This window comes from Motacilla alba, chromosome 7, assembly GCF_015832195.1.
Source record: "Motacilla alba alba isolate MOTALB_02 chromosome 7, Motacilla_alba_V1.0_pri, whole genome shotgun sequence".
Lineage (NCBI taxonomy): Eukaryota > Metazoa > Chordata > Aves > Passeriformes > Motacillidae > Motacilla > Motacilla alba.
In genome coordinates this window covers 9,917,251-9,929,571 of record NC_052022.1, presented here as the reverse complement: position 1 = coordinate 9,929,571, position 12,321 = coordinate 9,917,251, and the positions used below count along the sequence as shown (strand labels likewise).

At 39.6% G+C, this 12,321-nt stretch overlaps 1 protein-coding gene across 12 annotated transcripts in view; it reads left to right on the top strand.

Annotated features, from left to right (window-relative positions):
• The window catches only part of KALRN (kalirin RhoGEF kinase), a 470,788-nt gene that overhangs the window by 272,181 nt on the left and 186,286 nt on the right, over positions 1-12,321 (top strand). For all 12 annotated transcript variants that reach the window (XR_005257665.1, XM_038143643.1, XM_038143641.1 and 9 more), the window contains one exon: positions 1,729-1,920. Coding sequence is in view for 11 of the 12 variants with exons in the window: in XM_038143643.1 (XP_037999571.1) it covers positions 1,729-1,920 (192 nt within the window). In the remaining variant the exon portion in view is untranslated. The remainder of the gene's footprint in view (positions 1-1,728; positions 1,921-12,321) is intronic.

Sequence of the window (12,321 nt, the reverse complement as noted above, 5' to 3'; positions counted from 1 at the left end):
GAACATTTTTTTTACAAACTCTCAGCTAAAGAGGTTTCCAAAAAATGATTATTAAAACATAAAATTTTGCTGCTGTTAACAGCCTAACCATTATAGCAGTAGCCTGAAAGTGAGGGAATAAAAATTTACTATTGGTAAGAAAACTGTCTCAAGTATTTTCTTCACAGTCCAAAAGGAGAAATGCAAATACCAGATATTTATAGCCAGCCCTCAGAAACTGGGAAAATGAACAGTGAATGAGATGTTTTCTTTTTGCTTTTTTATAACTGGAAATATTTTCCTCCATTAAACACTTGGAGGTCAGTGCTCCATCTCTGTACTGAACATTTTCTCAAACAACAACTGTTGACTGCAGCAGATATTATGTAAGTAGGAACAACGTGCCTTGATCAATGGCTTTTATTTTTGACAGTGTTCATGTAATGCTCAGAAATACGTGTGTGTCCACAGTGTTAGAGGTACTTTGTGTACATGCATCAAGTTATGCATTTTTAAACTGAGGACGATTTTGACAAGAAAGGTGCTACAATTCTGCTATTGAAGCAGAGGTTAAAATTCCCAGTGAGAGCAGTCTTAAGCCAATGCCAAGCAGTTCCAAAGATCTAGCCCAGTAATGGAAACACCCTGAAGCTGGTATCTTTGTCTTTCCTTATTTTTGTTAAGTGTTGAATACTAAAGAGCTATTGGCCTCATCTTGAGTGAAGAAAGCTTTTATATGACAGCAAGGGCTGGCTCTGTTCAGTTTGCCTAAGCTGACTAAGGCATAGCTCCATGGTTCTGGAGAAGATGGCTGCACTCACTTTCCATTTTTCCTGTTATTCATGAGACTCTCTGCTGTATTAGTTGAGTGGTGTTTTCCAGAGATGTGAAAAAAAAAAGAGAGAAAGGATGGGCAGGTAGCTTGAAACCTGAGGCAAGTTGGATGGATTTCCCCTCTCTTACTTGACAGTCTGGCATGTCTTGGGTACATTAATTTGCTCCTGGGTTCTTCTGTTCCCTCTCTGTGAAGTAGGAGTCCTACACCTCATATCATAAAGGCTGTGGCTGTGGGGTAAATGTATTCAGGATAGTGCAGTGTTCAAATTCTTGTGTAATGCAGGGCGGGTACGTGCCCTGGGCAAACTGGAACTGAGCATTACATACTGGCAGCTGCAAGCAAATCACATGGACTCACTCCATCTGGAAATATGATGCAGACCAGTAGACAAGAGGAAAAAACCATAGAAGGAGCCCGAAGACATGGTCTATCTCACAAAAGCCAGTGAAAGGCAAATATTTCTTGGGGGTGAGACATCTCTGGCTACCATGATTGCACGCTGTAATGTGAGAGCAGTTGGGAGGCCATCGCAGCAAGCTGGTGGCTGAGTGTCACATGAGGCACTGCAGCCTTCTGAGCTGGTGAGTCCCACTTGCTTCATGCCATTATCTTTGAGAAATTGCAGAGAACTTGGAAATAAACAAATGGAAAGTCCTATTGCTGTGCCTGGCAGGATTGAGTTGAGGTAGTGTGCTTCAAATAAGAAACAATTTCATGTGTACTCAGGCATTAGTCTATGTGGCTTTATACATTCTCCTTTCACAGATGGCAATGCCACTAGGAAATATTGTTATTGTTTTAAAACTCTGGTAATCACTTGCTTTCATGCCTTAAGGATAAACAGCCTCTTTGGGGTTTACTTGCCACAGTTGTATTACTCATTCTGTGTTTCTTGCTTTGTTTGCTGGTAGAATACGTACACCAATGCAGACAAGCTCTTGGAGGCTGCAGAGCAGTTGGCTCAGACTGGGGAATGTGACCCTGAAGAGATCTATAAAGCAGCCCGGCATCTGGAAGTTCGGATTCAGGACTTTGTCCGGAGGGTGGAACAGAGGAAACTTCTCTTGGACATGTCAGTCTCCTTCCATACCCACACCAAAGAGGTAAGAGGTGCACGAGGGAATTTTGCTGTGTATTGTAGAGTGCTGCAAGAGGCTGTCTCTGAAAACTCAGATAACAGAGAAAAGGCATTTTCACCACACAGGGCTGATATTATCCAGTTCATTTCATGCACATGAGTAACTGTTGTAAAGAGGAAATAAAACGTGAATGAAACATATGAATGTTACAGTACACTAAAATATAGCAACACCATCTCCAGTGGTGCTTAATCACAACTAGAATGTATTGTTAGAAAGCAAGAATTGTCTTGTAAGAACGTGAGTTGATATTAACACTTTAGGTACAAACATGCCAGCAGTGTGATCCTCTGAGGATTCTATTTAAATGTACTGTTAATTAATGTATCCAATATTATTGTGTGTTGCTAGAAATCGTACACTGTTTAATGAGGCAGACTTGACTTTTCAAGACAACTGTTAAAGAAAAAACAGCCACATACTGATACAGTAAATCAGTAAGGACCTGAATAAATGCTGTTTAGTGTAATTGAAAAATATCCAGAGATAAGACTGACTTGCCAGAGGAGATACAGTGGACAGGACATCAAATGGGAGGCCACTGGGGATGTAATTAAAGCATACTTCACATTTTCTGCAGTCCAAAGTCCATTCAGTGGTGAGTGACTTTTAAAGATAGGGTTTCTGCTGAGAGAGATGGAATTAGTCAGGATGGTGGTTTTAATGCTCTGCAGCATCTGTTTCTGAGAGCACACTTGATCAGGAAGATACTCTGAGAAGCTGAAAGCTTTGCCTCTGCTTGTTGATTTACATGCTACAAACAAGTTGCATATTTCAGGCTTCACTGTGTTGGGGAGCCCCTGAAGTAGAAGGTACATTTACTCATATGTGTGTGGAAGATGGAGTTTACAGCATGTGCATCATAGCTGTTTGTACATGAAAGTTTTTTCTTTTACATCCTGCTTCTGCAATATACTAAAATATAGTTAACTTTCAGCTTGTGGATAATGCTGTTGTTCCCAGAGTTGCTCAAACACTTGCAGCTATGCTGGTTTGCCACTGGGGAAACTTAATTGGTTATTTCCTCTGTAAAAATTATTTCATAACAGTTTCCTGCTGTGATTAACCTTGATTCACCTACACAGGTGATGACTAGTAAAAAAAAATATAGTTAGTGGTATTGTGTAGCCTAATTTGGCTTTGGGAAATAAAGCCTCCCTGTATGAAGGAGTTGGGATTGCAGTGCATTATACTCCTGTTCTTCTTCTACAAGAAGGGAGTTTGCTTGCTCTACACACCTGGTTTTAATGAGCTCTATTTTTGTGAATGAAAATGCAGATGTGTAAAAAATTAACATTTTAAAAACCTGTCTTCTGTGCTGGCATCAATGTTGTTCTCTACATGTTAAGAGTAAATGCTAAGTATTTGCCTCATTAATGTTTTCCTGTGAGACAGATTGGTTCTGTGATGTGTTTTTGGAAAGTTCAGTAATCAATTCATGTCGTTTTTAAGTATATCCAGAGTGGACAGACTCTGGGTGCCTCTCTCCTATAAAAGTCCCTTCCAACCCAAACTATTCTATGATTCATGTTGTATTAATCTATTGAGACACAACTGGTGAAAGGGTAAATTAAGTAGAAAGAATTGGTCTTGCTGACACTTTTTCTTTTTTTGGAAATATTCTAAAGATCTTCCTGCAATGAACATGTTTCTTCTGACAGTCTTCCTAGCACAGGTGAATTGTGAATTTCTGATCTGGTAATTCCCAGGTGTGGATGAGTTCATTGACTGTGAACTTCTCACTCCTTCACCTGTACTCTGCCCACCTCTTCATCTCCGCATGCAAGTGCTCAGAATCTCACCTCCTGACAAACTTTTAACTGCTCCTATTTTTTTTTTTCTCTCGTCAAACAAATGTTTCCTTTTGTACTCAGTCTTCCTGTATTTTCTTCAGGAAAATAGGTAGTGTTGAATTAGGGAGTCATTTAAATGTAGCTATCCCCATGGGTAATGTAAGTTCAGAGTGGCTTTTTTATCTTGCAGTAGACTTGAATCACTGCTTATTTAATGTGAAAGCATTAAAGAGGGTCCTTTCTGCTAATCACTGACCCATACAGTTGAAGGAATATCAAAACCACAGTCAGTTAAGCATAACAATAATTTTGATGGGGTTTTAAGTGACCTTATTGAACAATACATACAATAGACTGAAACGAGGACTTTTTTGGTGGGGTAATAACATTTTAGAGGCATAAATTGGAAGCAGTCCTATAAGTGATTGTTTGTAGCATAACTCTTGAGTAATGTTGGTGTCCTGTTGCCATGCCTGTAAACAAGATTTTGTGTGTCCCACTATCCTAGAGCATGCCTTATGCTTTTCTAGTTTGTAGTCAATATTTTTGTACCCTTTTGGACCAAGGCATTTGTGATGGTGTGAGCAGAAACCTGGTACCGTGGGAATCAAATCCAATTATCTGTATGGCAGGGTAAAGTTATAAATTATTATCACTGGCATAAATGCATTCAACAGACTCATACCTGAATAATTTCTCTCAGGATTAAGTGTAATTGAATTTAGGTTCTTTCTTCAAATCTGAATCAATTATTGTCAGGATTGTCAGATCTTGCACTTTTATCACAAATCTCATGATAGTTGATGTTTTTCTGTGAACTTTTGGCTTTAGGATCAAATGATGATAGAGGATTCTTGGCTGGCATTTGATTTTGTTTAAAAGAGAATATTTTTTGAGCTTCCTGGAGAAGAGGTTGCAGATGTCATAAAATCAGACCCTGAAGACTCAAAACCCTCAAGGACAAAAGAAAAACATCTTGCAATTCATTGTCTGAATCTTAATATTTTAGTGTCTCGCAGTTTTGTACTTAAGGTTCTGCAGTGTACTTTACATTTCCAAGTATTAAAATGTAGACAGGAAAGAGCACTGTGACCACTTCTATGTCATTAAAAATTTTAAATCCTCTTGCATAGTTAAGGTTGTGTTACTACACAAGTTATGTTGTGTTACTTGTACTGGCTGGTGATGCAGTTGCTGACTTAAAAATGAGAAGGAATTTCACTGTATTTAGATCCATTTATAGTATATGGGCCTTAACTAAACTATAAAACGGTTCTGCAATTGTTTCCTAGTTCTTTGGGGCATCAAAAGCATGTCTTACCACCTCTAGGTTTCTCATTTCTCAATGGGCTTCAGATTACCAGTTCTGTGTTGAGTCCAGCATGAAAAAAACAGAGAGGCAGAGAATTGTTTTCAGATCATTGCCCTGTGCTTTGTTGTTCTTTAGTGGGTCAGAAGAGCAGGAGGATGAGGTGCTCAGGGCAGGCACTTGCATGTGGAACCTGCCATGCCTACCTGGCCCACAGAATGGGGGATGAGTATGCTCCTAAAATATTTAATGTTGAGAAAAAGGACCTGCCAGATTCCTAACAGGTTCCTATGAACATGTGCAAACTGGAACTTGGCAGAGGTCTTCTGAGAGACCAAATTTGGGAAAATGTTCACATGAGTGACATAATGTGTATTCTTGACATCAAGGCTAAGCCCTGCAAAATTTCAAATCCTTGCTTAAAAGCGTGGAGGGTCTGGAGCATCTCACTTGAACAGAAATAAAACTAACACAGGCAAAGTACCTTTTCTATCCCTTTCTCTCATTCTGGCCCTTTCATCTTAAAATTCATCTAGTTCAGCCTTAGGCAGACACCTGGTATGGAAAGTTTCACTCTGAAAATCTTGTCTGATAAGGCCATGAGAAAGTGAGAGCTAAGTCCTGGACCATTAAGTGTCAGACAGCTTCCTGTATTATAACCTATATTATTTGTGGTCAGTAGGTCACCTTGGTCACCCCACAGACATCAGTGGGGTTACTCAGCTGGGTAATGGAGTGGGGCTGCCCTAGCAGTCAGGAATGGTAACAGTGTTTTATTGCAGGCACTGCTAACTTAATTTCGCTTGATAACCAAGACCTGTGAAATTAAATTTTCTCTGCTTGAGTTGAATATTGTGATTAGGAGATTATTTCAGTGTAGATCACTAATTCTGACAGGGCTTGTTCTTCACTTTGAGGCAGGGCTGCTGGGACACAGGGAGCAGAAAGCTCACGGGACTGAGGTCAGCTGCTATTGACTCCCATCACAAGAGCTGACAGAATGTATTGAACTTAATCATGGAGCAAACATGACAGTGCTTCTGGGATATATCCTGTGATCCTGTCACTCACTGTGAATTGACACAGGAATCAAAGTTAATGTTACTGAACTTAAAAATTTGTTGTTTGACTTTTACTGCTAATATTGACTTTCCAGAGCAATCGCCCACTAGATAATAAAGATTTGTGATGCAGGGGATATTCAGTTTAGCAACTCCACTTGCTGGCAACTTCTGGAAATACTGAAAAGGTCTTGTTCTCTGAACATGTGTTTGTCTTACACATTGCTCCTGTCCTGGACAGCACTTTTCTTTCTTTTTTCATATTATGTTCAGATTTAAAACAAAAACAAAAACAAAACCAAAACATTAAAATGACCCAAACTGCTCACTGCACATAAAATATTCACTGAGTGGGCAATTCACACCCCAGAATTTTGAGTGTTAGAATCAAGGCCTATGAGTCTTGTGCAAAAGCTAGAAATTTTGTTCTTCACTGGGATAATATTAACTGCTGAAATAGATGCACAGCAGCATGTAAAATCAAACTTTCCCTCTTCTCACAGCAGGGCTGTGAAACATCAAACCTTAGACTTATGCCTCCTATTAGTATGACCATGATTTTTGCTGGGAGCTGAATCTGTGTGCTGGTGGTGCTAAATGGATGGTTGGACTTCAGTGATCTTAAAGGTCTTTTCCCACTTCAATGATTCTGTGATTCTATGATTCTAAGTAAAAGCTCTTTTGTTGTGTTTGCTTGGTATTTTTAAGTACTCAGTTCCTAAATATTCTCCTACTCCCATCACAGGTGAATTTGCGGGCAGAAATTAGACAATGTGGTAGAAGTGACCTGCCAGGTGCCCATACAGTAACACGTGTGCCATCCCTTGCCTGGGTGGCAGATTCCTTGGAGAAGGCAGATCACCTGTCAGCTTATCATTCTGATAATTGCAGCTGTGGAGAGGGCTCTTCTGGTATAAAATGGGTTATTTTTGTGTGAGCTATATCAAAGTACACTCTGGGTTATCAGCAATCAATTACCATGAAGCAGCAAAATGCCAACATTCACCACTCGTTAACTTTGGTGGTGGTTTTTGCAGAGCTGAATCTTGTCTGTAAAGCTACCAAAGACCTGGGACTGAGGAACCAGGACAGCTGGGGTGGTACAGGGTGCCCTTCTTTCCTGTCCATTTGTTGCCCAGAAGCAAGTTGTTTTTTTTTTTTTTCATGAAGGATTAAGGAGCTAGGAAAGAAAAGAGCTGTGGTATTCTGGCAGCACATCCCGTTCTTGAGGAGGGGAGTTTGAAGCACAGCCAGGCCACTACTGAATAAAATTCTGCCATCTGTGATGGCAAAAGATTGGTAAAAGAGACAGAATCAAAGTAATGAGAATTAAATGCTTGTAAATGCAGCCACATAAACCAAATGTCAGGAAATCATACCTGTGCATGGAAGAAAAGTTCTTTCCATCCTCCCACTATGTGCTGGCCAAAGGATTCCTGTAGACTTCATTTAAGTTCATACTTGTTATTAACATTTTTCAGGCCATTCATCAGCATTGTTACAGACCAATGGCTCCACTCAAATATTTTCCTTGGCTTTTGAGGCCCTTGCATGTGTTTTGTGTGTTGTGCAAATGTGAGCCTGTATGCCTCACTCTCCAGATAACAGTGGTTCATGCTGCAGCTCAAAGGAAGTTTTATGAGCATCTTTAAATAGGATGTGCCAACTTTCATAAAGCATTCTTTTATTAGACACATTTCTGCCCATTCTGATTTCCTGAAGCTGAGGAAGATGAGCTTCTCCCAGTTCCAGTGTGTGGGCTTCAGTACTGTGTACGAGGGCAACAGAGTGGGCAGCCTGCAATAATCTGTGTACTGAGTGAATCTTCATCAAAGCCATACAGGTACACTTGTGTAATTCAAAAGACACATTCTGTCTTTCACCTGGAATACATCTATACACTATTTAACAATTTTAGTTGCAAATTGTGTCAGTGGAGTGGCTCAAGTCAATGGATCCAACCAGGCTGACTGATTAAAGAAAAGTCATGCAGTTTTTTCAGTCCTTAGCAAGTTTCAGAATGATTCAGAATTGTCACAAATTAATTATTTCTGTGATTCCCAGGGCATGGTGCAGAAAGTTACACAAAAGGCTCAGAGCAGCAGATCAGGGTAAGACTGCAAGTGACAGATACAGCCAGTCACTGGAAGAAGCACAGAGGGAAGAGGTGCTGCAGCTTCTATTTGAGAAGTGATGTGTAGAACTAATGCACAGTAAGGAGAATGTGAGGGTACCTGTGTTTATTTTAGTAGATTGCTGCATTTGTAGTGTGGGAAGCTTTCCCTGTGCCAAATTGTCTTGTATCACACTGCTGTAAAACTGAGTCAGTTTTCCAATGTAGGGAGAACTTTTCTAAGCCAGTGTGATCAAGTGCAGAATTTGATTATTATCGTTACTGAAGATAATTACAACAAGATTCCTAACCACAAATAACATATTAAAATTATACTAGAAGAGGATCATGTTTTTTCAATTCATGGTAGTGGCAGAACAAGCATAGGACATGTACATTTTATTCTTCATTTATGAATTAATTTTCTCTTCTAGATCAAATAGTCCCTGAATTACATTTACATGACCTTGGACTGGGGATCTACACGCTCCCTGATGTAAGCCTAGCTACCCAGATCATGTTTGCCTTGAGAGGAGATTATTTTGTGCTATATCAATCTGGTCCATGCAGGACTTGGAAAAAGCATCAGATGTTTAGGCAGTGCGAATCCTTTTGCCATAGGCAAGGCTACTAATTAAAAAGCCTGAGCATACAGAAGCACCAGATGCAGCCCAACCAAGGATAAATGTCAAGAAATTGGCGAGGAAAAGGGAAAAAGCAAGAAAGAGGTTAAGTAGAGATCAGTTTTTTCACAGAGTGTTCTCTTTCCACTTGTCATTTCTTCCCAACCAGTTTGGTGGTATCTGACAACATTAGGTCTTGCAGCAGGGAGTCTCATGAGTTGTGTCTTACTGTGGAAGTCGTGGCATTTCAAGTAGTGTCTGGTCATATCCAATCCTGTCACCTTTTATTAGGTGTGCTGCCATTATGTGATACTTTGCTGGTGGCATGAGATCACTTTGCAGCTCATCATTACAGACCTTGTTTTCGGTGTTTCTGTTGACATTTTCTTGAGAGCTTGAATGTGACTTCTGACAATATTGCTGAAATATGCTTCTAGTTTACAGCAACCCTCAGTTCTTTTAACTGAAACAGGACTGGATGCATTCTAAGTGTGAATAAATACCAGTTGATGAAGGTTAATTGTGCTGGAAAGTTTTATTTTCACCACCATGTTGGTGTGGGGACAATTTCCTAAAGGCTGTGCAGTCAAGCTGGATGCACAACAGCATTTGAACAGATGCTTTAACACAAGTGCAAACTGAAGTTCTGCTGTAAATTAACCTAACTTGAGATTTGTGTGACTTCCTAGTGCACATCATGACAAAGCTAAATATTATTGCCATAGAATTGGCTTGTAAAAGCCTGGCATAGTAGCAGAGGGAAATAGGGTTGATGGACATCTCTCTCTGGAGCAGTTCTCCTTGTGAGGGTTTTGGGGGGTCTTTTTCAGCCTGCCTTTGGTTTTCTGAACACTCACATTGCAATTCATGGAGTGGCAGCAGGGTCCCTGCATGTCACTGAATTCTTCTGCATTCTGCCCTAGTCTTCATTGCTGTGATGAATGTTCTCTTCCTGAGTTGTCATGAGCATCCTTTTGGGGCCTGCCCCCAATGCATGATGCTTCTCTGACATAGTAAAGGGGTAGAACATACACCCTGGGAAGTTGCTTGTTTCCATTAACGTCCTTGTTTTCAAGACTAGCAAAAATGCTGTACAACAGTAAATCTCCTGGATTGAACTGGTTCTTTGCACTCCTCCCACAACTCAGTGCTTCTAAACTGCTTTTGAGGGGATTATAACTCATCTCTGTCATTTACAAATAGCAGCATCTAAGCATGGGATGTTTAATAGTTTTTCCAATCATGCAGGCAAGATTTTCTTAGCCATCTCTTTAGGTTTTTGATTTTGTTTAAAGTGGTTCCTTTTTCTAAGTGAAAAGCATTAATTTTAGGTAACAGGCACAGGTGTCCCTTGAAACCTCGAGTTAAGTGGTCTCACTAATTGAGCAAAAGGAAGGGTATTTAATCAGATTAAGTAGCTGGGAATAAAGAGCTGTATTGTCTCTTGGATGGAGGGAAATTGCCTGTTTTTCATATCCAAGAAAGATGCAAAAGTTGATGTCAACAAGCAAGAGGGGCACCAGAAGCTATCTCAAAAGAAAGGAGGGGTGTCATTCTTCTTTCCCACTGTTCTAGTAATCAGAGGAGAATTCGCTGTCTTGTGTAAAGCCTTGATAAAATACAGCTTCAGTTTTGGAGCCACTGTGGACCTTCAGCATTAATGTTTTAGGGATAAGTTTTTACCTGAGCCTTCTTGTAGCTACCTATGACATTTTTACATGTAGTTTGCATGAGTCAGATTTGAGTCAGATCACTCACAGACTGAATTCAGGTGCTCCCACTAATGCATCAGGTTCTCCATATCCAATTAGTCATACCAAAGCATAGATTAGATGAAGGAAGAACAAAACTTACTTCTGTGATACTTCTGTATTGTTTTCTAGGATTCTGTATTTTTTGTTTAGTACCTGTTAAGTAACATAATGCATAGGTTATCTCCTTTTCTGGACACACGCATGACTGGCAAATTTAGTGAAAGTCACCACAGGTGGATGTGGAAATTCTGCCTCTATATTTGGAATATCTGCATGTATCTAGATACACCCCGTGTATGGGATCAAGTGGTGCCTTAGTAGTAGTTTGAAGTATGTACGGGAATGGGACAAGTACTCACAAATTTTGTTCACGATAAGAATAAAAGAAGCCAATTTCTGCAAATATGAATCAAAGTTGTGCTGTGCAATATGTCAGATTTTAATGGGAACAATTTCTTTGGTCTAAGCTAGATAGCTTAGAGTAGGTCACAACATGGACTGCAAATGCACAAGGTATCCAGTGATTTGGGGCTTTAAGAGTCAGGATTTTTTTAATCGGTCAAATACTTGCATTGGAATGAAACATCAGGCCCCAAGAGGGACTGATTTTCCTGAGCAGTGACAATCAGGATGTGATTTCTGCTTTATGATTAACAGCTGTTCTGACTGGTGTTGCAGTGACATGGAATTGGTCTTTTCATTGTTGTGGCATTCACAAGTGGGGCATGGTATCAATTTATTTCAGGTGCTATTAATTGTAGCACAGAACCTAGGAGGTTTTGGAATCAGATTCCTATTGTGAATTTTGCCTGAAAGATCTTCCTAATCTTATTAATATTGACTGATTCTTTGTATTATGGTTTTCCAGGGATTGGTAGAGTCTAAAGGATTAAAGGTCTCTGAGTCAAGGATGACCTAGATTCTGATAGATTTTATATGCAAATCCTTATAGACAGAGGTCATTAATGAAAACATCTGATGCTAATATGAGTTAATGTAGTTGGGTGCTCTCTGAAATTAGTGAGTGTTTTGGTTCTAGGTGAATACAATACAGTTTATGTTTTAAGTATTTTGAAACTGATTTAGTAGCCTACTCAAAAAGCGGAGTAAGATCTTAAAGGTTCAATGCTCCTTCTGAAAAGTTGGGTTCTGGAGACACTTCAGAGCACAGGATTTTCCTCTGAAGGTTGGAAACTTTCTCCTCTGCCCTAACAAGATAATTTCATGAAAACAGCAGATTCCTAACAATGACCAAAATTCCTGGTTTCACTTTCATTTTTATGAAGAAAATTTCCTGAGCTTTTTTAAGTTGAAATAGGAACTAAGAATTACAAGAAGTTAAAAAACTACTGGCTTGCCCACCTCAAAACAGAAGGATGATTTATATACATAGCTATTTTTCTGTATATACAAAGTGCTGTATTACTTGAAGATCTGATAAGCAGAAGTAATATTCCTGAACAGCCTGGTCCTTGTCTGTTTTGGTCCAGCTGCCCCTACTCTTTGGTGTAGGGATTGGATCAAAACCAGGAAGATTCTCAATATAATTAACATATAAAGGCACTAATGCATTTTCCTTTATGGCAGCTTCCCAAAGTTCAGCACATGGATCTCAAACCACAACTGAAAAAGCTCTCTATTTGGCTCATTAAATATGTTTTCATTTTTTCACTTATTTCTCATGCCTATTGACTTCCATTTGTTTATTTGAT